The following is a 27,206-nucleotide window of genomic DNA, read 5'->3' on the forward strand; positions in this document are numbered from 1 at the left end:
ATCATTAGGGAGTCTGTTTTCCCGTTCTCTGGCCTAGCTGTTTGGTTAGCTATGTTTGCTATGATGAAGTGTTCACAAATAAGGAGAGCATTCTGCTTTTTCTAGTCAAGAGGAGCAATTTGTGGATTCTAGAATCTTCATTCCACTGAGCAGCCCCTAATAGATAAAATGAAAGTGTGTTAGTTTCTCAGTGGTGTCCGACTCTTTGCGAGCCCGTGGACTGTAGCCCACCAGGCTCCTCTGTCCATGGAGTTCTCCAGGCAAGAATCATGGAGTGGGTAGCCATTCCCTTCTCCAGGGGATCTTCCCAACCCAGGGATTGAACCCAGGTCTCCTGCACTGCAGGCAGATTTTTTATCGTCTGAGCTACCAAGTTAGATAGAGCGATAGATTGATCCTAGTGTCCAGAGTTTCTTTTAGGTTTATTATTCCCAGAGGGCAAGATACTTTTCTTTCTTTAACTCTTGTGTTTGGAATTTGCTCCCTGGTATTTGGGTCACACGGTAGTTTTTCACTGTGACGTATTTAGATTTACCAACGTACTCATTTCTGGGTCTAGTGTAAGAAAGCCATCCCAGATCCAAGATGTGTGTTTTGCATTTTCTCCTAGTTGTTTTAATCTTGGTTTTTGCTTGTCTGTTTGTTTTTGACTGCACATTGTGGCATGTGGTTCCCAAACCAGGGATCAGACGACACACCTCCCTGCAATGGAAACTTGGAGCCCTTACCCCTGGACCACCAGGGAAGTCCCTGTAGACTTAGTTTCTATGCTTAGTAATTTGTGTAGAATTTTTTTTTAGAATGTGGGAAACAGAGTTCTAGCTTTTTTTTTTCCCCCCCCCCATTGACCAAGCATTGCCAGTCTATTTTCTGCATTTCTTAGTATGGAAAGTGTGCTGTAACTCAGTACCACTGGCTGGAAAAACCTCCCATCTCTTCACATCATGACAGATGGGCTCTTCGTGGCCACGTGCTCATCTTCTGTCCGCTCCCCTCATCCCATCCTGATGTCTGGTCCCGAGAGTACTTAGAGCTCAGAGTAAGTGCTGTTAGCAGCAGCTCCCTACATGTGGGTGCTGCCTCAGGGCTTCACCTCAGGGCATCTAAGAACATGTTCAGGGTCCAAGATTCTTGGTTTTCTTTCTTCTGACCAAAGATGGCAAGACCTGATGTCCCAGAGACTCAGACATAGACCATGCCCTAATCGGTGCTCTGTCCCTCCACTGGGCTGAGCATATGCTGGTGCTCAAATATTTATTGTTGGAATAATGAAATGTGCAGTCTGCCCTTGGGGTCTATCTTCAGGCTCCATTTAAGCTCTCACTTTAAAACTCTTCCAGGTAGAGAGAGAATAGCTCTGATACCACAGGGGCAGCCCTGTGGGCAGTTGCTGACTCTTTCATTCTGAATTTTTGCTTCCATCGGACTTCTCTCTTCTGATCCTTCTTCCTGCCACTTCTAGAGGCTCCTGTCTCAGGGAGTTTCATGCTTTAATAAGGGCATACTGTTGTTGTTGTTTTTTAATTTTTATTAAGGAAACGTTCAAAGACTAGTAAAGTGAACAGTTATCAGCATGTTGTCAATCTTGTTTTATCACTTCTCCCATATTTGAAATTTCGCTGGAGTATTCTGAAACAGATCTCAGATACCCTTTTTTTTTTAACCTGTAAATACTCGGCGTGTGTCTCTAACAAATAAGAATTAAAAAAACAAAAAACAAAACCCAACATGATCACAGTACCTGTGTTACTGGTAACAAAATTCACACTACTTGCTAATATCCTCTGATAGCCAGTCCCTCTCCAGACTTCCCAATTGTCTCAAAAATGCAGTTTTTACAATTAGTTTGCTTGAGTTGGGATCTGAAGAAGATGCACGTGTGGCAGTTCATCTTGTGTCCTTTCTGTGACTGCAGAGTGTCTTGCTTTTTCTTCCTCTGGTTCTTTATTTCCTTTATTATGTTTAACTTTCCCTGTCATCTCTGAGTCTCCTGTAAACTGGCGATTATCTCTGGAGGCCCAGTGAGATTTAGGTTCAATTTCTGATGCCAGGAGATGTCTCAGCTGGTGCTATGTGCTTCCTCCTGGATGACCTCAAGTCAAAACTCCATTCTCTGTGATGCGAGCTTGATGGTGGGATGAGGTGGCGTCAGACTGAGGGATTTCTCTAAGGCTCTGATCCCAGCACTCCGGCCACAGGAGGACTACCCATCATTTCTCCTGTTTCTTCCCGGAGCTGCTCAGGGCAGAGTACCTCCTGCGTCACCTCCCACCCAGAGATCCCATGGGGGGTTATCATTACTGGTCTTGCATGTAGCCCGGGCTGGAGACAATGACTTGGTCTCCCGCCTGCCAGGTCTGTGCGAGAGCGGGAGAGTCACAGCCGGAAGAGCGCCAGCTCCTGTGACGTTTCGTCCAGCCCTTCGCTGCCCGGCCGGACGCTGCCCACGGAGGAGGTGAGGAGCCAGGCCTCCGACGACAGCTCGCTGGGCAGGAGCGCCAACATCCTGGTGATCCCTCACCCCATCCTGCACCAGTACGAAGTCAGCAGCTCCCTGGGCTACACCAGCACTCGAGGTCAGAGGGCAGGGCTGGGCAGCCGCTTTAGTCTTCTGTTTCTCTCTCCATTTCGCTGCGTCGGGCATTAGTGGCAGCACTCAGCACGCCAGTCTTCGCTGTTCGGGTCTCTCTTAGTTGTGGCCCGTGTGGTCTAGGTCTCCGGCCAGGGATCGGCTCCAGGCCCCCTGCGCTGGGAGCGCAGAGTCTTAGCCACTGGACCACCAGGGGAGGCCCCGGACCCACTTTCTAACCTGGGTGTTTGCTTGGTGGGCATGCGACATTCCCCAGGGCTCCTGGTTGTAGGTTTCGGCTCTTTGATCCACTCAGGTTAGGGACCTGTCTGCCACTGGGTGGGACGGCTTGGGTCTAAATAGCGTGCCATCTCCTTGCCTGGTCAAGGCTGGATACACTCATTTCCTCATTTTTCCTCCCGTGAATTTATTATTTTTTTAAACACAGTCACATGGATTGCTTATTCATGTTCCAGGCCTCTGCATCAGTGGGAGGGGGTGTCTGTCCACCTAGTCACCTAGCTAGCGCCTGGGGTTCCTTCTATCCTGGGACGCCTTGGTCATCAACACAGGTCTCCAGAGTTTCCACAGCAGGGGAGAGGAGAATGGGGATCATGAGTGGATCGTCAGTGGTCCAGACCTTCAGGTGGAGCAGGTCACTTTTGCCTGTCTGCTGACTTGAACTGTTACGTGGCCGCAGTGCAAAGGGGCTGGAAACTGCCCTCTCCTTGTGAGCCTCAGAGGAAAATCAGACGGGTCTAGTGAACTGAACACTTTGCCTGTCTTTGCCAGGGTCCCCCCTTCTGGTCACCGAATACCTACCTGTATTGTTCCTCCCGTATACAGAATACACCCACCCCATCCGCAGAGGAGACAGCTCCATGGAGTCATTGCATCCAGCTCAGAGTCTGGGGTATCCAGGCAATGTGTGGTCCTCCCCGTCGGCTTTGGGTGTGGCTTCACTAGGCTAGTAATTTAGGGACCAGAACCTCCCTAAGTGTTTAAAAAATAAACAAACCCAGAATTTCATTTCTTTATAATTTGGCGATTTCCCTCATTCCCCTCACGTGTGCACCCGCCAAGGTCCTCGTCGGCCTCGGAGGCTCTCCTGCCTAGTCCTGCTTTCCCTGTGACCCTGCGCTTCCTCTCTGCTCCCCCCTCATCCCCACGGTAACCGGCAGACGTCCTGGAGAACATGATGGAGCCGCCACAGCGGGATTCCAGCGCGCCGGGCAGGTTCCACGTGGGCAGCGCAGAGTCCATGCTGCACGTCCGCCCCGGCGGGTACACGCCCCAGCGGGCACTGATTAACCCCTTTGCGCCCTCGCGGATGCCCATGAAGCTCACATCCAACAGGAGGCGCTGGATGCACACTTTCCCCGTGGGTAAGTTTTTCTCGGGAGAGAGCCCCGGCCAGGAATTCCTAGAGCTGGCCCGCAGCAGCCGCCCCTGCTTGGCCTCACCCTTCTCTGCGCCTGGAGGCAGGGGCCGCCGCGTGTGTGCTCCTTGCCTGACTCGGGCTGAGCCTCCCGGGAGGAGCCCCCGCCTCCTATGCTGCTGTCTTTCTCTCCCGTATCTCACTTGATGTGTGTCAAACAGAGGCTCCCACGATATTCTCTCTCTCGTCACTCCCGGCTGTGTTGGGTCTTCGTCGTTGTGTGCAGGCTTTCTCTAGTTGCGATGAGTGGGGGCTCCTCTCTAGTTGCAGTGTGTGCGCTTCTCATTTTGGTGAATTATTCTTGTGGCTCTCAGGCTCTAGAGCATGGGGTCAGTAGTTGTGGCCTGCAGGATTAGTTGCTGCAAGGTGTGTGGGATCTGCCCAGACCAGAGATTGAACCTGTGTCCCCTGCACAGGCAGGCGGATTCTTATCCACTGCACCACCAGGGAAGTGCCCTGCAGTATTCTTAGGCTGAGGCCTCACAGGACAAGCCTTGCTCAGAGAAGGTGATGTCCTGTCTGGGAGCCAGAGGGTTGAGGACATGGTGTTCCTCTGTGCTGTGGTTGCCTTTCAGCCTCTCCAGCGCTCATGTCCCAGCAGCAGGAAGAGAGGCAGTGTGAGGTGGAGTGTGTGGCTCCGGCTTCTGGGGGGATGATGGCTCAGTGGGTCTCTGTCTGGATAGGACCGTCCGGAGAGGCCATTCAGATCCATCACCAGACCCGACAGAACATGGCAGAGCTGCAGGGCAGCGGGCAGAGGGGCCCGGCCCACTCCTCCGCGGAGCTGCTGGAGCTGGCGTACCACGAGGCCGCCGGCAGGTGAGGCCGGGCCTGGGGCTCTGGGAGGTGCCCGGGTGATGGCGGAACAGGCCGCCCATGACACGCCACGTCCGGGAGGCTCGGGGACGTGGTGGGGCTGCAGCAGCGCCCTCTGTCAGTCCCCTTCGCTGGGCCCGTTGACACAGAGAGCCTGGGGTGTTTTTGCCAAAGATGTTCCCCAGGCCCTTGCTTTAGCTTCCGCTTTAATTCAAAGCATGCTTTGTCGACCGCAGACATGAGTTACTTCTGATCCCCAGTCAAGGGTGAAGATGAGTTCCAGGGCAGGTGGTTCCTGTTGTGTGTTCTGGGCAGCCAGTCTGTGACTTTCGTCATTTTGGTCATTGAGGAATCCCACTGCTGGGTTAATGCTGAAAGCAATGGATCCCAAAAGAATTAGAGTCATGCCTTCACTGCAAATATTTATCTTTTTAATTATTTTTCATATTTTATTGCATTGTTTAGGATCTCAAAATAACCACTGTATAAGACTTTAGTTAATAGCAAAAGTTGACAAATTGCAAATCATAAGATGGGTACTACTGACTTTCAAGTGATATTTTTGATCAAGGACTATTATATATTTCTATATTATTAAAATTTTGCTTGATAAAAAGTAAATAAGTAAAAGCAATGGAGACCAAGGCCTGTGTTTATAGAAACAAGTCTTTTTGAACTGGGGTTCTAAATGTGTTACAAGGCATCCAGAGAGAGTCAGCCTAGGAAGAAAGTCATTTAAACCTTGACCTGCTCTAGCCCAGGCTATGCTGGATCTTCTGTGATGCGTTACTCTTGCAAGGAGCAATCTTGGGCCCCTTTCCAGTCATCCCAGCATCCCCTGGGCTGGATGTGGGACACAAGCAGGGCGTGACCCTCTTTACCCAGTTAACGTGATACCTCTGTTGAAGCACCTCATGTCCCGCTGTGGGTATCAGCAGGGGCAGGCTTAGGATGGAGAGGGCAGGCATCTGGCATGGTGATGGGAACACAGCTAGGGTACCAGGGTGGGAGTCTAGAGCTGGATGCGCTCTGAATCCCGAAGCCTGGCGGCTGTGATGTGGATCTCAGTGTTTGCCAGCCCATGTGGCCAAACGTTCAGGCCTGTTTTCGATGAAAACCCCCCAGAGACAGGGTGAGCAGGATAAAAGAGGTGATGATCCCCATTAAGCCAGGCAGCTGGGCTCTGTTTGTTCTCTGCAGGCACAGCACTTCCCGCCAGCCTGGCGACAGCACGTCCTTCTTGAGCTTCGCTGGGACGGAGGAACTCTCAGTCAGCTTGCTCAGCGGCAGTGGTGCAGGTAACCCGCCCAAGAGACGCTCTGAGCAGGCCCACCCCCGGGAGCAACATGGGGACAGAAAAGCAGGGCCATGTCTATTTCAGGATCATTTCAGCCACAATTTCGGGTGACCTATTTGGAAGCCGTGCTGTATAATGCGTGGAATTATAAATGGGCCGCACGTTACGTTTTTAGCTGAGAACAGGTTGGTCGGGAACACATTTATCATTGGTCTGTCAGTGAGTCGTGGTTGAGGGCTGCTTATGAGATCACTATTGAGGGCTGCACCAGGCCTGGAAGCTTTCAATTATATGTGGAAGGAGACCCCCCACACACACACCCATAAAAATGATCAAAGACCCAGAGGGAGCAGTGTGGTTTGAAATTAGAGAAGAGAAGGGTGGCCTTGTTGCTTACAGCAGGGGTCTCCAGCCTCTGGAATCTAATGCCTGATGGTCTGAGGTGGAGCTGATGTAATAGGAATAGAGTGCCCAATACGTGTGATGTGCTTGAATTGGCTCAAGACCATCCCCCTCCCTCCCTAGTCCCTGGAAAAAGTGTCTTCCACAAAACTGGTCCCTGGGGCCATAAAGTATGAGGACCACTGGCTTACAGAGGTGGATAGGCACCTCAGATGCAACGGGGTGGTATTTGGTCAGGAGAGTTAAAAGGTGAGGGATCCTAAGTGCAGGGAAGGTAGGAGCTTTTATTGATACAGGCTTTATGCTTTTTGGAAGCACTTGTTATCTGATCATTCCTGTAGGGAGTAAGTCGTCAAATACATTTTACACACGTAGCAACTTAACACCCAGAGATGTGGAGGTGTTATTCTGGTCTCTCCAGCCAGCAGCCAGCTGTCCTGCTGTTTCTGTGCTGAGTTGTGTCCAACTCTCTGTGACCCCGTGGACTGTAGCCCGCCAGGCTCCTCTGTCCATGGGATCCTCCAGGCAAGAGTACTGCAGTGGGTTGCCATGCCCTCCTCCAGGGGGTCTTCCTGACCCAGGGATCAAACTTGCCTCTCTTATGTCTCCCGCGTTTGCTACTGTTTCTGATTTCTGCACTATTCAGAGAGCCTTTACAGGAGTAGGGGAACATGAGTTTAGACAGGTGGCAGATTTTGGAAAGACTCAAAGGATAGATAGTATACCAGATGAATACAAAAAACATTAAAACTGAAAGAAACAGTGAAGTTACTATTTCCCGTCTTCGTTTTCTGTAAGTTAACTTGCCTTTCTGAAACTTGACTTGAGGAAGACAACGGAATTGAAATTTTATAAAATTAGTTAATAAAGTTTGCCTCTATTCACGGGTGGATTCAGCTAGTGATGTTTCTGGTGGCCTAAGGCTTGGAAATTGGATTGGCAGTGAGAGAATTCCTGAAGTATCGTAATTATTTCCTTCCTATTTCTAGTCCATCTTTCCATCATTCATTTTGAATGAGAAGACATGTTGAATAAAAGTTTAGGGCTAAGATCCTTTCGATCCCTGTGCTTGGGGGCTGAAAATGTTACTTGGCTGCCAGGCTCTTGTAAAGTACTTTCAGAATATGATAAAGGCAAGGGACCTCCCTGGCAATCCAGCGGTTAAGAATCTGCCTTGCAGTGCAGTGGATGTGGGTTCAATCTGCAAAGCAACTAAGCCCTTGCCCCACGACTAGAGAGCCCATGTGCTGCAACAAAAATATCCCACGTGATGCAACCAAGACCCTATGCAGCCAAATAAATATTAAAAGAAAATAACTTAAAAAAAAAAAAAGGAATACGATAAAGGCGGTGTTTCTATTGTCTTGCTAAAAGGAGCCACTTTATAGGAACCCAGAGTTTGACCTTCCCGGCTGTTCGGGGTCAAGCTGTAGGAAGGAAGGCTGCTCTGGGGCTTACGGGACCGCACTTAAAGCACGTTCCTGGCAGCCTGAAGCAGGGGAACCATGGGTTCAGGTGGTAACTGCTTCAGGATTTTCCCAGGGTGGACATGGAGTGTGATTCTGGGCCTGGGGGAGGCAGCTCTCATACACCCGTTGATTCCTCAGAAGATGAGTCTTGGAACTATAAAATGTGCTCTGGAGAAAAGAGGGAAGTTTCAGAGAAATCCTTATTTAATGACTGGTGTGGAAGGTTCTCTCTCTCTTTTTTTAAAACTATAACTGGTCAGAACTCTTTTGCAAAATGAGCCTCACTGAAACAGATTCTTTTTATCTTTTCATAGATGTGAATCCTCGGACCCAGAATAAGGATTCTCCAGAGGACAGTGTGTCTCCCTCTCCAGACCCAAGTAAGAGGGGGCGACTGATGGAGGGAGGCGGGGTTGTGGGCTGGATGGTCAAGGCACTGAGGGGGAGCAAGAGGGAGCCCCGTTTTGGGGAAAACAGCCTGGACCTTCAGGTCTCAGGTGCGGGAAGGCAGTGTGGTGAGGGAGAGTCTGTAGCTTGTCTGATGGAAAGGAAGCGGCAGGGAGGCCACACGGAAGAGTGGCCGTATTCCCAGCGCTGGCCTTGGCTCTGAGAGGCCTAACAGGGGCTGTGGGTTGAAGTCGGAAGGAAGGAGACCTGAAGCTGTTTACATCCCTGCAGTTGAAGTGTGTGTCTGGGTTGCGTTTACATTGAGCATCCTTGTCTGTTGAAATAGCTGAACATCTAAATATCAGCAATAGCAAAAGACCAGAAGAAGAAACTGCTGCTTGGTCACCGTTGCTTTGCCTCACTGTGACCAATGGATGTATGTGCATCACCTAATCTTTTTTGTCCCCACTTTTAAGTGACTTAGCAATCGTTTCGCTAGTTCTCCAGGTCTGGCATGCTAGTCATTTTTCATGTCAATATCACACGTATTACTATATTGGGATTTGGATAATCATGTCTACTGGTGGCCATTTGGGTGATTTCTACTTTTCTTTTTTTTTTAATAGCATATAATGCATGGTGCCATGGGTGTATTTTTTTCTCTTGGTTCAGATCCTTGGAATATATTCCAAAGAATAGTTGGCAGATTGATTATTTTCTAGAAAGCTGCCAGCCTTGAATAGATGAGCCTGTTTCTCCTCTGCAAGCCCAGCACTGGATTTTGTCATCTGTGTTTGTCACTGCGTGGTTCTGAGCTGGAACCACCTCAGAGGCTTTGGCAGGGCCTGGAGATACTGGAGGTGGAAAAGAGGCCACCCAGACTCTTTACCCAGGGAAACAGCAGCAGCATCCAGCTAAGAACTGGGAGCTTTTCTCACCATGGGGTTTGAAGTCTCCATGTGTGCCCTTGGACCCCGTTTCTAAAAGGTTTTTATAGTCCTGAGGGTCAGGGAACTGGCAAGGGCCAGAACGGTGTAAGAAGGCACAGCAATAGAGGGCCTTGTATTTCCGGCTGCCCCTTGGGGGCTCCATTTGGCGCCCACCTTCTGCTGCTGATTCTAACCAGGAAGCTCACGCAAGCTCACCCTCGTTTGCCATGTGGGAAACTGGGGTGCTCACTAGGATGCTGTGAACTGGGTTTGTTGTTGTTTTTTATTGAAGTGTAGTTGATTTAGAATGTTGTGCAACTCTGCTGTACATCAGAATGACTCAGTTACACACATGTACACGTTCTTTTCTTTGTATTCCTTTTCATCATGGCTTATTACAGGTGCTTAGTGTAGCTCCCTGCGCTATACGTGAGGAGCTTACTGTTGATCCATTCTGAATGTCGCAGTTTGCATCTGCTAACGCCAGACTCCCAGTCCATTCCTCTCCTTTCCCTGCTTCCCTTTCGCTGTGTTTTGAGTTCTTGGGGTATTAAGGAGTTAACAAGGCCTGTACAGAGTCAGACTCATAGACTCAGAGAGTGCAGGGTCCCAGGGGAAGGTGGGCAGGGTGCGGGGGGTTGCTAGTTGGTGGATGTGAAACTTCGGTCCTCGTGAGATGAGGAAGGTCTCTAGAGGCCTGCTGCATGGCTCTGTACCAAGTTTAAGCACACTGAATTGTACACTTAAAAATTTGTTAAGGTGGTAGATGTCAAGTTAAGTGCTCTTACCACAATAAAATAAAATTCAGACCAACCAACCAGAAGTCACCCCAGGACCTGGAGTGGAGACCATGGAGTTAGGCTTGTTGCAGGTCAGGTCATCTTCCCCAAAGCCTTGTGGCTGCACATGGGGCATGTTTCCTGGTGGGACTCAGCTTGAAAGTCTTCCTGGCCCCTGGCCCGCAGGCTCAGGGACACTGTTTTCCTGGGGGCATGTTGGTCACTTTATGAAGGAAAGATCCCTGAGCAGAGAGGTTTCTGGTCCTATGATCTTGGGGGGATTCAGCTCGGCCAGGTGTTTAAAGGGGTTGATGATGCTGCCACACCTGCTCAGAGGAGGGGTGTCGGGGACAGCGGGCGGAAGGCCTAGGAGCCGCGGGAGGTGAGGCATGTGAGGGTCTCACTGGGGACACAGAGCCTGAAGCGTGGAGTATATCTGCTTCTCATTGTTCCCTTGTATGGAGATTTGAAAAGCAATGTTCACTTACTTGACTGAAGAAGCTAACTGCCCCCCTGCGTTAACTCAGTTATTCTCAGCAAGGAATATTCTGCTCATTGGGGCACATGTGGCCGTATCTGCAGACACCATTTGTTTTTACAACCAGGCGATGCCACTGGCATCTAGTGAGTAGGGACTGGGAGGCTGCTCACATCCTGCAGTGCCCAGGACCACCCCCCATGACAGAGAATTATCCTGACCAGAGTAGGTCTCATGCCCCGAGGTGGGGAAGCCCTGCTTCCCCAAAGCGCAGGCAATCTCTGACCAACCCACAAGGCTGGGCCCGCTCTGCCATGACAGCTCTCATTTCTAGATTGTTAAACTCCAGCTCCTAAAGTTCCAGCCTCGTAACTTTCCCAGACGTCCTCCCTTGACTCCTCTTCCTGCCCTGATGGATCTGTGACTTACTTTTCAATCCTGAGTTCTGCTCCCCTGTGCTGTTTGCTCCAGAATCAGCTGCACCCCCCTCTTCTCCCCACCCAGCCCCTCCGCCGCCTTGGGGAGGCTCCCGGCCTGAGCCTCTCTTCCGCTCTCAGGACGTTGATTTGCTTCGATGTGTAACTCTGCCTGGCCTGCCCCTGCCGTAACCTCACTGGACTCACGGCTGCAGCTCACGATCAGCAGAAAATGAAGTGTCAGCTGCGACTCCCATTTGCATGGTGGGATCGGATAAGCACTGCGTTGTCTAACAGCCTCTGTTTCTCTCTCTTTCTCCCTCCCCCCTCCCTTTCTCTCTCCCTCCCTTTCCTGGCAATTTGATCACCTGTCACACTGCCCTTCTCCTCCCCACTCCCCACCCACATCCCACACCTGCCTGGTGACCTCACTACCTTCCTCCCTGTACACACGAGGCAGTTCTGACGCTGTCTGCTCCCCCTGTAGTGCCAGGCTTCTGTTGCACAGTTGGTGTGGACTGGAAGTCACTCACGACTCCCGCGTGCCTCCCCCTCACCACGGACTACTTCCCCGACCGCCAGGGCCTACAGAACGACTACACGGAGGGATGCTACGATCTCCTCCCAGAGGCTGACATCGACAGGTTGGTGACAGAGAGAAGGGGCCTGCCTTTTGCTTCTCCTGAGACTGGTTTGCAAACCTTCAGTTTCACACACCACTACAGAGGGGCTCATGGGGATGGAGCTGAGGACTGGGGACCCTGTCACTGTGCTCCTGGCACGTCCTGTGAACGCCGTCTCTCTTTTCAGGAGGGACGAGGAGGGCGTGCAGATGACGGCCCAGCAGGTATTCGAAGAGTTCATCTGCCAGCGGCTCATGCAGGGTTACCAGATCATCGTTCAGCCCCGCGCACAGAAGCCCAGCCCTGCTGGCCCACCGCCACTCAGCAGCAGCCCACTCTACAGCCGGGGTGAGGTTCCACTGCAGACCCTAAGTTTCCTCCTCTGCTCAATTTGTGCAAACAAGTTCTTAAGACAGTAGGGAATACATACACTTAAAGTCATTGTCTTTCAACACACATCTTTTTTGATGTAGTAATTTCAAATGTTTATGTATATATATTCATATGTTTATGTATACTGATATATAACATATTAATGCATCTATATAATGGCATATTTATACAGATATTCTCTGTTGTATTGCTTACCCATTTTTTTTCCCTTTAAAATTTTTCTTTATACAATAATTAACATCTCCTCCGGGTTCAGAGTTATCTTAAAACTCTCTTTAATCTCCAACTCTTCTTTTAAGGAAGAGGGTATGCCTAAATTCAGCCATGTTCCAACCTGGCTTGAGCAGTACCTTGGGTCCCAGGTGGCTGAGCAGGGTCAAACTGTCAAACTACAGGGTGAATATTCCCGTCCCAGAGGCCTGGGTCTATCTCTCGCACAGTGCCTGACACAGTAGGTCCTCTAATGTTACCTGAACCTGAGCCTTATGCTTGTTCTCCCCTCCTTCCCTATTGTCACTGCAGCTCATTGAAGCTCAGGGACTTGAAGCCAAGATGGGTCATCCGTGAGTGGCAGAGGCTAGTGAGTACAGAGACTCAGTGGTGCTGGCTGAGTTTGAGCTGGGCTCTGGAGGTCTCTCCTGAAACAAGTCCAGCAGCAAGAATTACATGTGGGGGCCTGGAACCAGAGAGCGGCGGTCACTTCCTGGAGCCATCACTGAGCATCTGTTCGCCCCCTGCTTCCTCCGTGTAGCTAATGAGCACCCCACCCTGCTCCCTAGACAGCCAGAACCAAACCTCAGGCCAGCTTTGGTTCCATTAAAGCTCCTCCAGTCAGAGGATCAAAGAAGCATGGACCTGTCAATGGAGGCTTAGTGGTCCTTGCGTCCAGGGCCCATTGTTCACCATGAAGCTTTGGGTTCCTCTGGGTTTTTTCTAAAAGCCTCTTGTGATATGTATCATGTGATGCTGCCTTCTCATATTATAGACTCTGCTAAACCTTTCTGATAACTTCAGCTTCATCTTATTATCTTCCACCTTGTATAGGACAGCATGGGTCTATGAACTTACGATGGTGTGCGTTCATTCATTCATTCCTTACGTCACGCATTCATTATTTCACACGTTCATTCATCATTTTACTCACTCATTTTATTCATTCATTCCTTATTTCACTAATTCATTTGTTCATTAGCTCACTCATTCATTCATTAGTTCACTCATTTTATTACGTCACTCATTCATTCACTCATTATTTCATTAGTTCACTCATTTATTCATTCATTCATTAGTATTTTTGAAGCTCCTGCTCTATAGGACAAAATAACATTAGTCAAACTATGAAATACAATTCCATGTTATGATAAAGACCTTGAAAGAAAAATCAAAATGCTTGCTTGAGATTATTTAATATGGGATTATTTAACATAGGATTTTGTCTGGAGAGTCAGGGGCGACTTCTTTGAGGAGGTGATGTTTGAGCTGCGACCTGAAACCCATGCAGGAGCTTTTAGTGTGAGAGGAGAGGAGTGGAGGGCAGAGCATGCTAGGCAGCAGGATTAGTGTGTGCAAAGGCCCTGTGGTGGAGACCTTGTGAGACTTTCCGAGCACCTAAAAGACGAGTGTGGGGAGTACCACGAGTAAGCCAGCAACATGGCCAGAGACATCAGGAGACCCAGGCTGCACGGACCGTGTGAAGGATTTTGTTCTTACCCTAAACACAGTGGTATGAATTCTCCTTTCGTGTTAGTGGTCCCATCGAGGTTGCCTTTTCTCTGAACAGGCACTTTATAAGGTGCTACTGAAAATACAAAGATGAACAAGATTTGGCCCTGGCCTCCTGGAACTTTTACTTTGTCAGGGAGTGAGACACACACACACAAGGAGCTATATCCAGGGTAGAATTTACTGTTGATGGGGTCTGATAGCTTTCTGAAGAAGGTGGCACTTGATGGTGACCTTAAACAATCTTTAGGAATTTGATGGTGAGAAGGCAGAGATGAGATGGAAGAGAAGGCAGAAGAAGCAACAGGAGCAGATGTTTGGAGAAGGAAATTTGAGCGAATAAATAAGTGGTTCTTTTTTTTTTGGCTCCACTGCATGTGGGATCTTAGTTCCCCAACCAGGAATCGAACCCATGTCCTCTGCAGTGGAAGCAGGGTCTTAACCACTGAACTGCCATGGCAGTCCCCAGTAACTGATCCTTTAAGTCTGAAACATGGTGTAGCAGAGTGGGCGTCATGGGCTGGGTTGGCTGCCCCAGGGCTGAGGGTCTCAGATGCCAGGTGGCAGCTTGTGCCTAAGAAGCGTGGGCTTCCATTTTAGTCAGTTAGCATCCAGCTTAGAACTTCCTTCACAGAGGACGGGGCATCAGGTGGTTCAGCCCCTAGTATATCATCCGGATGCTGTCGGTACCGCTGACTCCACCCCCCCTGCTGGCTGGTTCAGTAGCAGAAGAATCTTCCACCTCCAGGACTTTTTCTTTTTTTTTCAACCAAGAGTATTTTATTTCTTTTCCACAAAATTGTCAAACTGAAAGTCTTGCCTATTTCTTCTCTCCATTTGTGAATCTATGTGGAAGAGAAGCAATTGCCTTTTAAAGGAAGGACCCTCAACCAGATGGAGGAAATTCTTTTTTTTCCTTATTAGGCCTTGTGTCCCGAAACCGCCCGGAAGAGGAAGACCAGTACTGGCTGAGCATGGGCAGAACTTTCCACAAAGTCACACTGAAAGACAAAATGATCACAGTGACCCGCTACCTTCCCAAGTGAGTCCTGGGTGTTTAACATTTTAAGCTTCTGTCCTAGGTCATGTCCACCTACCAAGTGATGTTTATAACACATACTGTCCTCATATTGAATTGCATGTATATTCAAACCGGGGAGATTGAGTGAGTAGTGGTTGTTTTAGAGTTACTATTTTGTTTCCCAGAGTTTTTATTTATTTATTTTTGGCCCCACTGGGTCTTCATTGCTTTGCAAGGGCTGGTTGAGGCCAGCAGGGGCTGGGCTGGTGTGTGGGCTAGTTGCTGTGTGTAGGCTTCTCATTGCAGTGGCTTCCTTTGTTGCAGAGCACACGCTCTAGGTGCTTGGGCCCCAGTAGTTGGGGCCTATGGGCTTAGTTGCTCCGCTGCATGTGGAATCTTCCTGGACCAGGGATCTAACCAGTGTCCCCTGCCTTGGCAGGCGGATTCCTATCCACTGCACCACCAGGAAAGTCTGCTTTCCGGGGTTGGGTTTTATGGTTGCAGCTCACCTGTTTCTGAAAGGGATTTGATTCAGCTTACAATGTTTAGCATGAGTCTTAACACTCCAATTAAAAACAAAGAATATGATAGAAGAATAAGAAGGTTTCGGTTCAGTCACTCAGTCATGTCCAACTCTTTGCAACCCCATGGACTGCAGCACACCAAGCTTCCCTGTCCATTACCAACTCCTGGAGCTTACTCAAACTCATGTCCATTGAGTCAGTGATGCCATCCAACCATCTCATCCTCTGTCATCCCCTTCTCCTCCTGCCTTCAATCTTTCCCAGCATCAGGGTCTTTCCAAGGAGTCAGTTCTTCACATCAGATGGCCAAAGTATTGGAGTTTCAGCTTCAACATCAGTCCTTCCAATGAATTCAGGACTGATTTCCTTTAGGATTGACTGGTTTGATCTCCTTGCAGTCCAAGGGACTTTCAAGAGTCTTCTCCAACACTACACTTCAAAAGCATCAATTCCTTGGTGCTCAGCTTTCTTTATAGTCCAACTCTCACATTCATACATGACTACTGGAAAAACCATAGCTTGACTAGATGGACTTTTGTCAGGAAAGTAATGTCTACTTTTTAATATGCTGTCTAGGTTGGTCATAGCTTTTCTTCCAAGGAGCAAACTTCTTTTAAGTTCATGGCTACAGTCACCATCTGCAGTGATTTTGGAGTCCAAAAAAATAAAGTCTCTTACTGTTTCCATTGTTACTCCATCTGTTTCCGTGAAGTGATGGGACTGGATGCCATTCATTTTCTGAATGTTGAGTTTTAATCCAGCTTTTTCACTCTCCTCTTTCTCTTTCATCAAGAGGCTCTTTAGCTCTTCTTCACTTTCTGCCATAAGGGTGGTGTCATCTGTGTATCTGAAGTTATTGATATTTCTCCTGGCAATCTTGATTTCAGCTCATGCTTCATCCAGCCCAGCGTTTCTCATGATGTACTCTGCATATAAGTTAAATAAGCAGGGTGACAATATACAGCCTTGACATACTCCTTTCCCAATTTGGAACCAGTCTGTTGTTCCAGGTCCAGTTCTATCTGTTGCTTCAGGTCCCCGTCGTAACCTGCATACAGATTTCTCAGGAGGCAGATCAAGTGGTCTGGTATTCCCATCTGCTGAAGAATTTTCTACAGTTTGTTGTGATCTACACAGCTGAAGGCTTTGACATAATCAATACAGCAGAAGTAGATGATTTTCTGGTTTAAAAACTGAGACATCTCCATTACCAGTCCCCTGAGATGAGTTGGTTACTGTGGTTGAATGCCAAGTATATTGAGAAGGAAAAGGTACAGGAGGGTTGGCGGATATCCTTGTCTGGACCTTTGTCTTTCAGGTACCCGTACGAGTCTGCCCAGATCCACTACACCTACAGCCTCTGCCCCTCCCACTCCGATTCAGAGTTCGTCTCCTGTTGGGTGGAATTCTCACATGAGCGACTGGAGGAGTACAAGTGGAATTACTTAGATCAGTACATCTGCTCTGCCGGCTCCGAGGACTTCAGGTCAGAGAGCCCGAGTTGGCTTCCTACCATCGTGGCCTGCCACATGTCTGTAATTTAATGCCTCTGTCCTTCCTCCAATTGTAAAATGAGGACATTTTTAGGGGAAAAAAAATGGAGGGAAAAACACATCTGGATTGGGTTAAAAACTCAGTGATGAGATGGACGGGGACGACCACACAGCAGTGTGAATGTACTGAGTGCCACTGAATGTGCCCGTAAAGCTCCTTATAACGGTAAATGTTGTTACATGTATTTTACCACATGGAACAACAAACAGCAAAAAACCCTGGTGGAGATGTGCCCTTTGGTGAGATGTCCGTGCTCTTCATATCTTCCTGACTGCTTGTAACTTTTTTTTTTTAATTGAGGTATAGCAGATTTATAATGTCATGTTAATTTCTGCTATACAGCAAAGTGGTTCAGTTATATATGTACTTTCTTTTTTTAATGTTCTTTTCCATTATGGTTTATCTTGTGAAAGTGAAAGTGTAGTCACTCAGTTGTGTCTGACTCTTTGCAACCCTTGGACTGTAGCCCACCAGGCTCCTAGAATACTGAAGTAGGTTGCCATTCCTTTCTCCAGGGGATCTTCCCCACCCAGGAATCGAACCTGGGTCGCCTGTATTGCAGACAGATTCTTTACCATCTGAGCCACCAGAGAAGCCCCTCCTCCATGGTTTATCCTAGGATTTTTAGAAGTCTTTTTTCAGCTTTATTGAAGTAGAATTGACAAAAGTACTATATATGTAAGGTGTTCAGTGTGACGGTTTCGTGTAAATGTACACTTTTTCCTTTTTTTTTAAATTGGAGTATAGTTGGTTTATCGTGCTGTGTTAGTTTCAGGTATCCAGCAAAGTGAACCGGTTATACATGTACATACGCCTGCCCTTTCTTAGATTCTTGTCTCATACAGATCGTCACAAAGTCCTGAGTGGGATTCCTCGTGCTGTGCAGTAGGCTCTTACTCGCTGTCTGTCTTATACGTGGTGCTTTAGTCTCTCAGTCATGTCTGACTCTTTGCAACCCCGTGGTCTGTAGCCTGCCAGGCTCCTCTGTCTGTGGGATTTCCCAGTCAAGAATACTGGAGTGGGTTGCCATTTCCTTTTCCAGGGGATAGTCCCGGCCCAGGGATTGAACCCGGGCCTCCTGCATTACAGGCAGATTCTTTACCCACTGAGCCACCAGGGAAGCCCTATTTAGCTGCAGTCCATGGGGTCGCTAAGAGTTGGGCACGACTGAGCGACTTCACTTTCACTTTTCACTTTCATGCATTGGAGAAGGAAGTGGCAACCCACTCCAGTGTTCTTGCCTGGAGAATCCCAGGGACGGGGGAGCCTGGTGGGCTGCCGTCTATGGGGTTGCACAGAATTGGACACGACTGAAGCGACTTAGCAGCAGCAGCAGCAGCAGCAGTGTGTATATGTCGACCCCAGGCTCCCAGTTTGTTTCTCCCCACTCTCTTTCCTCCTTGGTAACTGGTTAAGTTTGTTTTCTATGTCTGTGATTCAATTTCTGTTTTGCTCATTTGTGCCATTCTTTCAGATCCCACATTTAGGTGATATCATATGATCTTTGTCCTTCTCTGACTTACTCCACTCATTGTGATAATATCTAGGTTCATCCATGTCGCAGTAATGGCAGTATTTTTTTTTTAATTGGAGGCTAATTACTTTACAGTATTGTGGGTTTTGCCATATATTCGCATGACTCAGCCATGGGTATACATGTGATCCCCATCCTGAACTCCACTCCCACCTCCCTCCCCATCCCATCCCTCAGGGTCATCCCAGTGCACCAGCCTTGAGTGCCCTGCTTCCTGCATCAAACCTGGACTGGTGATCTGTTTCACATAGGATAATATACATGTTTCAGTGCTGTTCTCTCAAATTATCCCACCCTTGCCTTCTCCCAGAGTCCAAAACACTGTTCTACACATCTCTGTCTCTTTTGCTATCTCAGATATAGGGTCATTGTTACCATCTTTCTAAATTCGATATATATGCGTTCGTATACGGTATTGGTGTTTTTCTTTCTGACTTACTTCACTCTGTGTAACAGGCTCCAGTTTCATCCACCTCATTGGAACTGATTCAAATGCATTCTTTTTAATGGCTGAGTAATACTCCATTGTGTATCTGTACCACAGCTTCTTGTATCCGTTCCTCTGCGGACGGACACCTAGGTTGCTTCCCTGTCCTGGCTAGTCTTTCATTCTCTTTCATGATCACAGGCTGCTGAATCTAGTTCTCTGTGCCGTGCAGTAGGACTGTGTTGTATATGCATTCTCTACATAGAAAGCTTTCCGATGTCTTGTTTTTAACTTTTCATTTTTTTTTTTCTTTAAGGAAGTCACCTTTATTTTTTTATTTATTTTTTGGAAGTCCTTTTATTTTTATTTATTTATTTTTTTTAAATTTTAAAATCTTTAATTCTTACATGTGTTCCCAAACATGAACCCCCCTCCCACCTCCCTCCCCATAACATCTCTGTGGGTCATCCCCATGCACCAGCCCCAAGCATGCTGTATCCTGCGTCAGACATGGACTGGCGATTCAATTCTTACATGATAGTATACATGATAGAATGCCATTCTCCCAAATCATCCCACCCTCTCCCTCTCCCTCTGAGTCCAAAAGTCCGTTATACACAGCTGTGTCTTTTTTCCTGTCTTGCATACAGGGTCATCATTGCCATCTTTCTAAATTCTATATATATGTGTTAGTATACTGTATTGGTGTTTTTCTTTCTGGCTTACTTCACTCTGTATAATCGGCTCCAGTTTCATCCATCTCATCAGAACTGATTCAAATGAATTCTTTTTAACGGCTGAGTAATACTCCATTGTGTATATGTACCACAGCTTTCTTATCCATTCATCTGCTGATGGACATCTAGGTTGTTTCCATGTCCTGGCTATTATAAACAGTGCTGCGATGAACATTGGGGTACACGTGTCTCTTTCAATTCTGGTTTCCTCGGTGTGTATGCCCAGCAGTGGGATTGCTGGGTCATAAGGTAGTTCTATTTGCAATTTTTTAAGGAATCTCCACACTGTTCTCCATAGTGGCTGTACTAGTTTGCATTCCCACCAACAGTGTAGGAGGGTTCCCTTTTCTCCACACCCTCTCCAGCATTTATTGCTTGCAGATTTTTGGATCGCAGCCATTCTGACTGGTGTGAAGTGGTACCTCATTGTGGTTTTGATTTGCATTTCTCTGATAATGAGTGATGTTGAGCATCTTTTCATGTGTTTGTTAGCCATCCGTATGTCTTCTTTGGAGAAATGTCTATTTAGTTCTTTGGCCCATTTTTTGATTGGGTCGTTTATTTTTCTGGAATTGAGCTGCATAAGTTGCTTGTATATTTTTGAGATTAGTTGTTTGTCAGTTGCTTCATTTGCTATTATTTTCTCCCATTCAGAAGGCTGTCTTTTCACCTTGCTTATATTTTCCTTTGTTGTGCAGAAGCTTTTAATTTTAATTAGATTCCAGTTGTTTATTTTTGCTTTTATTTCCAGAATTCTGGGAGGTGGATCACAGAGGATCCTGCTGTGATTTATGTCTGAGAGTGTTTTGCCTATGTTCTCCTCTAGGAGTTTTATAGTTTCTGGTCTTACATTTAGATCTTTAATCCATTTTGAGTTTATTTTTGTGTGCGGTGTTAGAAAGTTATCTAGTTTCATTCTTTTACGAGTGGTTGACCAGTTTTCCCAGCACCACTTGTTAAAGAGATTGTCTTTACTCCATTGTATATTCTTGCCTCCTTTGTCAAAGATAAGGTGTCCATATGTGTGTGGATTTATCTCTGGGCTTTCTATTTTGTTCCATTGATCTATATGTCTGTCTTTGTGCCAGTACCATGCTGTTTTGATGACTGTGGCTTTGTAGTAGAGCCTGAAGTCAGGCAAGTTGATTCCTCCAGTTCCATTCTTCTTTCTCAAGATTGCTTTGGCAATTCGAGGTTTTTTGTATTTCCATACAAATCTTGAAATTATTTGTTCTAGTTCTGTGAAAAATATGGCTGGTAGCTTGATAGGGATTGCATTGTATTTGTAAATTGCTTTGGGTAGTATACTCATTTTCACTATATTGATTCTTCCGATCCATGAACATGGTATATTTCTCCATCTATTAGTGTCCTCTTTGATTTCTTTCATCAGTGTTTTATAGTTTTCTATATATAGGTCTTTAGTTTCTTTGGGTAGATATATTCCTAGGTATTTTATTCTTTTCGTTGCAATGGTGAATGGAATTGTTTCCTTAATTTTTCTACTTTCTCATTATTAGTGTATAGGAATGCAAAGGATTTCTGTGTGTTGATTTTATATCCTGCAACTTTACTATATTCATTGATTAGCTCTAGTAATTTTCTGGTGGAGTCTTTAGGGTTTTCCATGTAGAGGATCATGTAATCTGCAAACAGTGAGAGTTTTACTTCTTCTTTTCCAATTTGGATTCCATTTGTTTCTTTTTCTGCTCTGATTGCTGTGGCCAAAACTTCCAGAACTATGTTGAATAGTAGCGGTGAAAGTGGACACCCTTGTCTTGTTCCTGACTTTAGGGGAAATGCTTTCAATTTTTCACCATTGAGGATAATGTTTGCTGTGGGTTTGTCATATATAGCTTTTATTATGTTGAGGTATGTTCCTTCTATTCCTGCTTTCTGGAGAGTTTTTATCATAAATGGATGTTGAATTTTGTCAAAGGCCTTCTCTGCATCTATTGAGATAATCATATGGTTTTTATTTTTCAATTTGTTAATGTGGTGAATTACATTGATTGATTTGCGGATATTGAAGAATCCTTGCATCCCTGGGATAAAGCCCACTTGGTCATGGTGTATGATCTTTTTAATGTGTTGTTGGATTCTGATTGCTAGAATTTTGTTGAGGATTTTTGCATCTATGTTCATCAGTGATATTGGCCTGTAGTTTTCTTTTTTTGTGACATCTTTGTCAGGTTTTGGTATTAGGGTGATGGTGGCCTCATAGAATGAGTTTGGAAGTTTACCTTCCTCTGCAATTTTCTGGAAGAGTTTGAGTAGGATGGGTGTTAGCTCTTCTCTACATTTTTGGTAGAATTCAGCTGTGAAGCCGTCTGGACCTGGGCTTTTGTTTGCTGGAAGATTTCTGATTACAGTTTCAATTTCTGTGCTTGTGATGGGTCTGTTAAGATTTTCTATTTCTTTCTGGTTCAGTTTTGGAAAATTGTACTTTTCTAAGAATTTGTCCATTTCTTCCACGTTGTCCATTTTATTGGCATACAACTGCTGATAGCAGTCTCTTATGATCCTTTGGATTTCTGTGTTGTCTGTTGTGATCTCTCCATTTTCATTTCTAATTTTATTGATTTGATTTTTCTCTCTTTGCTTCTTGATGAGTCTGGCTAGTGGTTTGTCAATTTTATTTATCCTTTCGAAGAACCAGCTTTTGGCCTTGTTGATTTTTTGCTATGGTCTCTTTTGTTTCTTTAGCATTAATTCCTGTCCTAATTTTTAAGATTTCTTTCCTTCTACTAACTCGGGTTCTCCAATTCTTCCTTTTCTAGTTGCTTTAGTTGTAGAGTTAGGTTATTTATTTGACTTTTTTCTTGTTTCTTGAGGTATGCCTGTATTGCTATGAACTTTCCTCTTAGCACTGCTTTTATAGTGTCCCACAGGTTTTGGGTTGTTGTGTTTTCATTTTCATTAGTTTCTATGCATATTTTGATTTCTTTTTTGATTTCTTCTGTGATTTTTTGGTTATTCAGAAGTGTGTTGTTCAACCTCCATATGTTGGAATTTTTAGTAGTTTTTCTCCTGTAATTGAGATCTAATCTTAATGCATTATGGTCAGAAAAGATGCTTGGAATGATTTCGATTTTTTTGAATTTATCAAGTTTAGATTTATGGCCCAGGATGTGATCTATCCTGGAGAAGGTTCCATGAGCACTTGAAAAAAAGGTGAAATTCATTATTTTGGGGTGAAATGTCCTATAGATATCAATTAGGTCTAACTGGTCTAATGTATCATTTAAAGTTTGCGTTTCTTTGTTAATTTTCTGTTTAGTTGATCTGTCCATAGGTGTGAGTGGGGTATTAAAGTCTCCCACTATTATTGTGTTATTGTTGATTTCCCCTTTCATACTTGTTAGCATTTGTCTTACATATTGCGGTGCTCCTATATTGGGTGCATATATATTTATAATTGTTATCTCTTCTTCTTGGATTGATCCTTTGATCATTATGTAGTGGCCTTCTTTGTCTCTTTTCACAGCCTTTGTTTTAAAGTCTATTTTATCAGAAATGAGTATTGCCACTCCTGCTTTCTTTTGGTCTCTATTTGCGTGGTATATCTTTTTCCAGCCCTTCACTTTCAGTCTGTATGTGTCCCTTGTTTTGAGGTGGGTCTCTTGTAAGCAGCATATAGAGGGGTCTTGTTTTTGTATCCATTCGGCCAGTCTTTGCCTTTTGGTTGGGGCATTCAACCCATTTACGTTTAAGGTAATTATTGATAAGTATGATCCAGTTACCATTTACTTTATTGTTTTGGGTTCGGGTTTATACACCCTTTTCGTGTTTCCTGTCTAGAGAATATCCTTTAGAATTTGTTGGAGAGCTGGTTTGGTGGTGCTGAATTCTCTCAGCTTTTGCTTGTCTGTAAAGCTTTTGATTTCTCCTTCGTATTTGAATGAGATCCTTGCTGGGTACAGTAATCTGGGCGGTAGGTTATTGTCTTTCATCACTTTAAGTATGTCTTGCCATTCCCTCCTGGCCTGAAGAGTTTCTATCAAAAGATCAGCTGTTATCCTTATGGGAATCCCCTTGTGTGTTATTTGTTGTTTTTCCCTTGCTGCTTTTAATATTTGTTCTTTGTGTTTGATCTTTGTTAATTTAATTAATATGTGTCTTGGGGTGTTTCGCCTTGGGTTTATCCTATTTGGAACTCTCTGTGTTTCTTGGACTTGGGTGATTATTTCCTTCCCCATTTTAGGGAAGTTTTCAACTATTATCTCCTCAAGGATTTTCTCATGGTCTTTCTTTCTGTCTTCTTCTTCTGGGACTCCTATAATTCGAATGTTGGCGCGTTTCATATTGTCCTGGAGGTCTCTGAGATTGTCCTCATTTCTTTTAATTCGTTTTTCTTGTTTCCTCTCTGATTCATTTATTTCTACCATTCTATCTTCTATTTCACTAATCCTATCTTCTGCCTCCGTTATTCTACTATTTGTTGCCTCCAGAGTGTTTCTGATCTCATTTATTGCATTATTCATTATATTTTGACTCTTTTTTATTTTTTCTAGGTCCTTGTTAAACCTTTCTTGCATCTTCTCAATCCTTTTATCTAGGCTATTTATCTGTGATTCCATTTTGATTTCAAGATTTTGGATCATTTTCACTATCAATATTCGGAATTCCTTCTCAGGTAGATTCCCTACTTCTTCCTCTTTTGTTTGGTTTGGTGGGCAACTCTCCTGTTCCTTTACCTGCTGAGTATTCCTCTGTCTCTTCATCTTGGTTATATTGCTGCGTTTGGGGTGGTCTTTTTATATTCTGGTAATTTGTGGAGTTCTCTTTATTATGGAGCTTCCTCACTGTGGGTGGGGTTCTATCAGTGGCTTGTCAAGGTTTCCTGGTTAGGGAGGCTTGTGTTGGAGTTCTGGTGGGTGGAGCTGGGTTTCTTCTCTCTGGAGTGCAGTGGAGTGACCAGTAATGGGTTATGAGACATCAAAGGTTTTGGAATAATTTTGAGCTGCCTGTATATTGAAGCTCAGGGGAGTGTTCCTGTGTTGCTGGAGAATTTGAGTGGTATGTCTTGTTTTGGAACTTGTTGGCCCTTGGGTGGAGCTTGGTTTCAGTGTAGGTATGAAGGCATTTGATGAGCTCCTATTGCTTAATGTTCCCTGAATTCAAGAGTTCTCTAATGTTTTCAGGCTTTGGATTTAAGCCTCCTGCTTCTGGTCTTCAGGTTTATTTTTACAGTAGCCTCTAGACTTCTCCATCTATACAGCACTGTACTGCACAGGCCTCCCAGGCGCTCTTTTGGAGGCGTGACTCCTGAGGAATTGAGGGTTTCGTTTTATCTTGTGGAATGCCGGCGTTCCGGTGTAAACGTGGAGCTTCCCTAAAGTGAGATCTAACTTTTCATTTTTATGCGTGATTTATGGTTGTGATGATAAAAGGCTGCCGTGACACGGCCTGGGTGCACAGAAGCATTCCAGCGTCTCTGGGGTAGAAGGGAAGAGCAGCCTTGGAGGTCTTCCGTTGGAGCCTGCAACCTCAGATGGGCACGTGCTCCCAGGCAGAAGGACCCTCCACAGCCCACTCTGGAGGGGGGGTGGGGGGGTGCTGAGATGGATGCACCTCGCTGGAGCTGCTTCTATCACCGGCCTGGCCGCACCTCCGCCTCCTTTCCCGTATCCCTCCGCAGCTTAATCGAGTCCCTGAAGTTCTGGAGGACCCGCTTCCTGCTGCTGCCAGCCTGTGTCACCGCCACCAAGCGTATCACAGAGGGAGAGGCCCACTGCGACATCTACGGGGACCGGCCGCGGGCCGACGAGGAGGAGTGGCAGCTCCTGGACGGCTTCATCCGCTTCGTGGAGGGCCTGAACCGCATCCGCCGGCGGCACCGCTCGGACCGCATGATGCGGGTGAGGCCCCGGGGCCCCTCGCGGGCTGCGCCGCGTGTGGGCTGCAGGGACCGCCTCCTCTCGTGGCGGCGGCCCCTCCCAGCCAATTCTTTACCCCACAGCCACCCAGGGCTTATCTTCAGTCCAGCAGAGTGGGTTCCCCCTCAGTGCAGGATGAAGTGGTTGGTGGTGGGGGAAGCGGGGGAGAGCTCTCCACCCGAAGACAAAGCCCTCCAGGAGCTCCCTGCGGGGTTCCCAGCATCAGGCACAGCTGCCTGCGTGCCATGGTGCCGGATTGCTCTACAGCAGCCACGTCACTTCAGGCACTTGTAGAGTTTTCCGGCACCCGTGGGCCTCCTTTCAGTGACTCACTCCCCATTGAGGATGCTGAGGCTTGTAGGGGTGATGGGAGGATGTGTCTGAGGACACCCAGCCAACAAAGGGCTGATCTGGGATGGTTTGGCCCCTCTGCACGCCTGTGTGTCAGTGTACACAGGTCTCTGAGTTTTATGAAGGTATAGCTTCGTGTCACCACCATCACCACCATGGTCAGGACACAGAATAGTTCCGTCGCTCCAAGGAGAGCTCTCCCAGCACCTTCAGAGGCACACTGTCCCTCCATCTCCAACCTGGGGGACACTGGTCTGTTCCCCATCACTCTACAGCTGTCTTTTCCAAATGTCCTATGAATGGAATCATACAGCACATAGTCTTTCCAGCCTGTATTCTTCCCCTCAGCATAACACCTTTGGGATTCATCTAACTTGTCGCTTGACTCCACAGTTCATTCTTTTCCATTGCTGAGCAGTGTTTCATCATCAGTCGTGTTTTTACTTTTTGTTTTTAACCTCAAGTTCAGCTGTCTTCTGTACACAGCAGCATTTCCAGGAGAGCTGTGTAGTGGAAAGAACCTTGGTTTTGGAGTCAGTCAACTGGACATGGAACAACAGACTGGTTCCAAATAGGAAAAGGAGTACGTCAAGGCTGTATATTGCCACCCTGCTTATTTAACTCATATGCAGAGTACATCATGAGCAATGCTGGGCTGGAAGAAGCACAAGCTGAAATCAAGATTGCTGGGAGAAATAGCAATAACCTCAGATATGCAGATGACACTACCCTTATGGCAGAAAGTGAAGAGGAACTAAAAAGCCTCTTGATGAAAGTGAAAGAGGAGAATTAAAAAGTTGACTTAAAGCTCAACATTCAGAAAACGAAGATCATGGCATCCGGTCCCATCACTTCATGGGAAATAGATGGGGAAACAGTGGAAAGAGTGTCAGACTTTATTTTTTGGGGCTCCAAAATCACTGCAGATGGTGATTGCAACCATGAAATTAGAAGACGCTTACTCCTTGGAAGGAAAGTTATGACCAATCTAGACAGCATATTCAAAAGCAGAGACATTACTTTGCCAACGAATGTCCATCTAGTCAAGGCTATGGTTTTTCCAGTAGTCATGGATGTGAGAATTGGACTTTAAAGAAAGTTGAGTGCCGAAGAATTGATGCTTTTGAACTGTGGTGTTGGAGAAGATTCTTGAGAGTCCCTTGGACTGCAAGGAGATCCAACCAGTCCATCCTAAAGGAGATCAGTCCTGGGTGTTCTTTGGTAGGACTGATGCTGAAGCTGAAGCTCCAATCCTTTGGCTACCTGAAGTGAAGAGATGACACGTTGGAAAAGACCCTAATGCTGGGAAAGATTGAGGGCAGGAGTAGAAGGGGACGACAGAGGATGAGATGGCTGGATGGCATCACTGACTCGATGGACATGGATTTGGGTTGACTCCAGGAGTTGGTGATGGACAGGGAGGCCTGGCGTGCTGCAGTTCACGGGGCTGCAAAGAGTTGG

General features: G+C 46.5%; 1 protein-coding gene across 9 annotated transcripts in view; it reads left to right on the top strand.

The window, feature by feature from the left end:
• The window catches only part of DEPDC5 (DEP domain containing 5, GATOR1 subcomplex subunit), a 76,933-nt gene that overhangs the window by 23,669 nt on the left and 26,058 nt on the right, over positions 1-27,206 (top strand). For 4 of the 9 annotated variants that reach the window (XM_068990037.1, XM_068990039.1, XM_068990041.1 and 1 more), the window contains 10 exons: positions 2,356-2,576; positions 3,751-3,954; positions 4,691-4,826; positions 6,024-6,121; positions 8,306-8,371; positions 11,441-11,624; positions 11,791-11,951; positions 14,643-14,760; positions 16,582-16,749; positions 25,157-25,376. In XM_068990037.1, coding sequence (XP_068846138.1) covers positions 2,356-2,576; positions 3,751-3,954; positions 4,691-4,826; positions 6,024-6,121; positions 8,306-8,371; positions 11,441-11,624; positions 11,791-11,951; positions 14,643-14,760; positions 16,582-16,749; positions 25,157-25,376 — 1,576 coding nt within the window. Of the gene's footprint in view, positions 1-2,355; positions 2,577-3,750; positions 3,959-4,690; positions 4,827-6,023; positions 6,122-8,270; positions 8,372-11,440; positions 11,625-11,790; positions 11,952-14,642; positions 14,761-16,581; positions 16,750-25,156; positions 25,377-27,206 lie in introns of all 9 variants that reach the window. The other 5 variants (XM_068990038.1, XM_068990040.1, XM_068990044.1 and 2 more) reach the window with 3 other exon arrangements.

The sequence above is a fragment of the Capricornis sumatraensis genome, chromosome 17 (genome assembly GCF_032405125.1).
Source record: "Capricornis sumatraensis isolate serow.1 chromosome 17, serow.2, whole genome shotgun sequence".
Classification (NCBI taxonomy): Eukaryota; Metazoa; Chordata; class Mammalia; order Artiodactyla; family Bovidae; genus Capricornis; species Capricornis sumatraensis.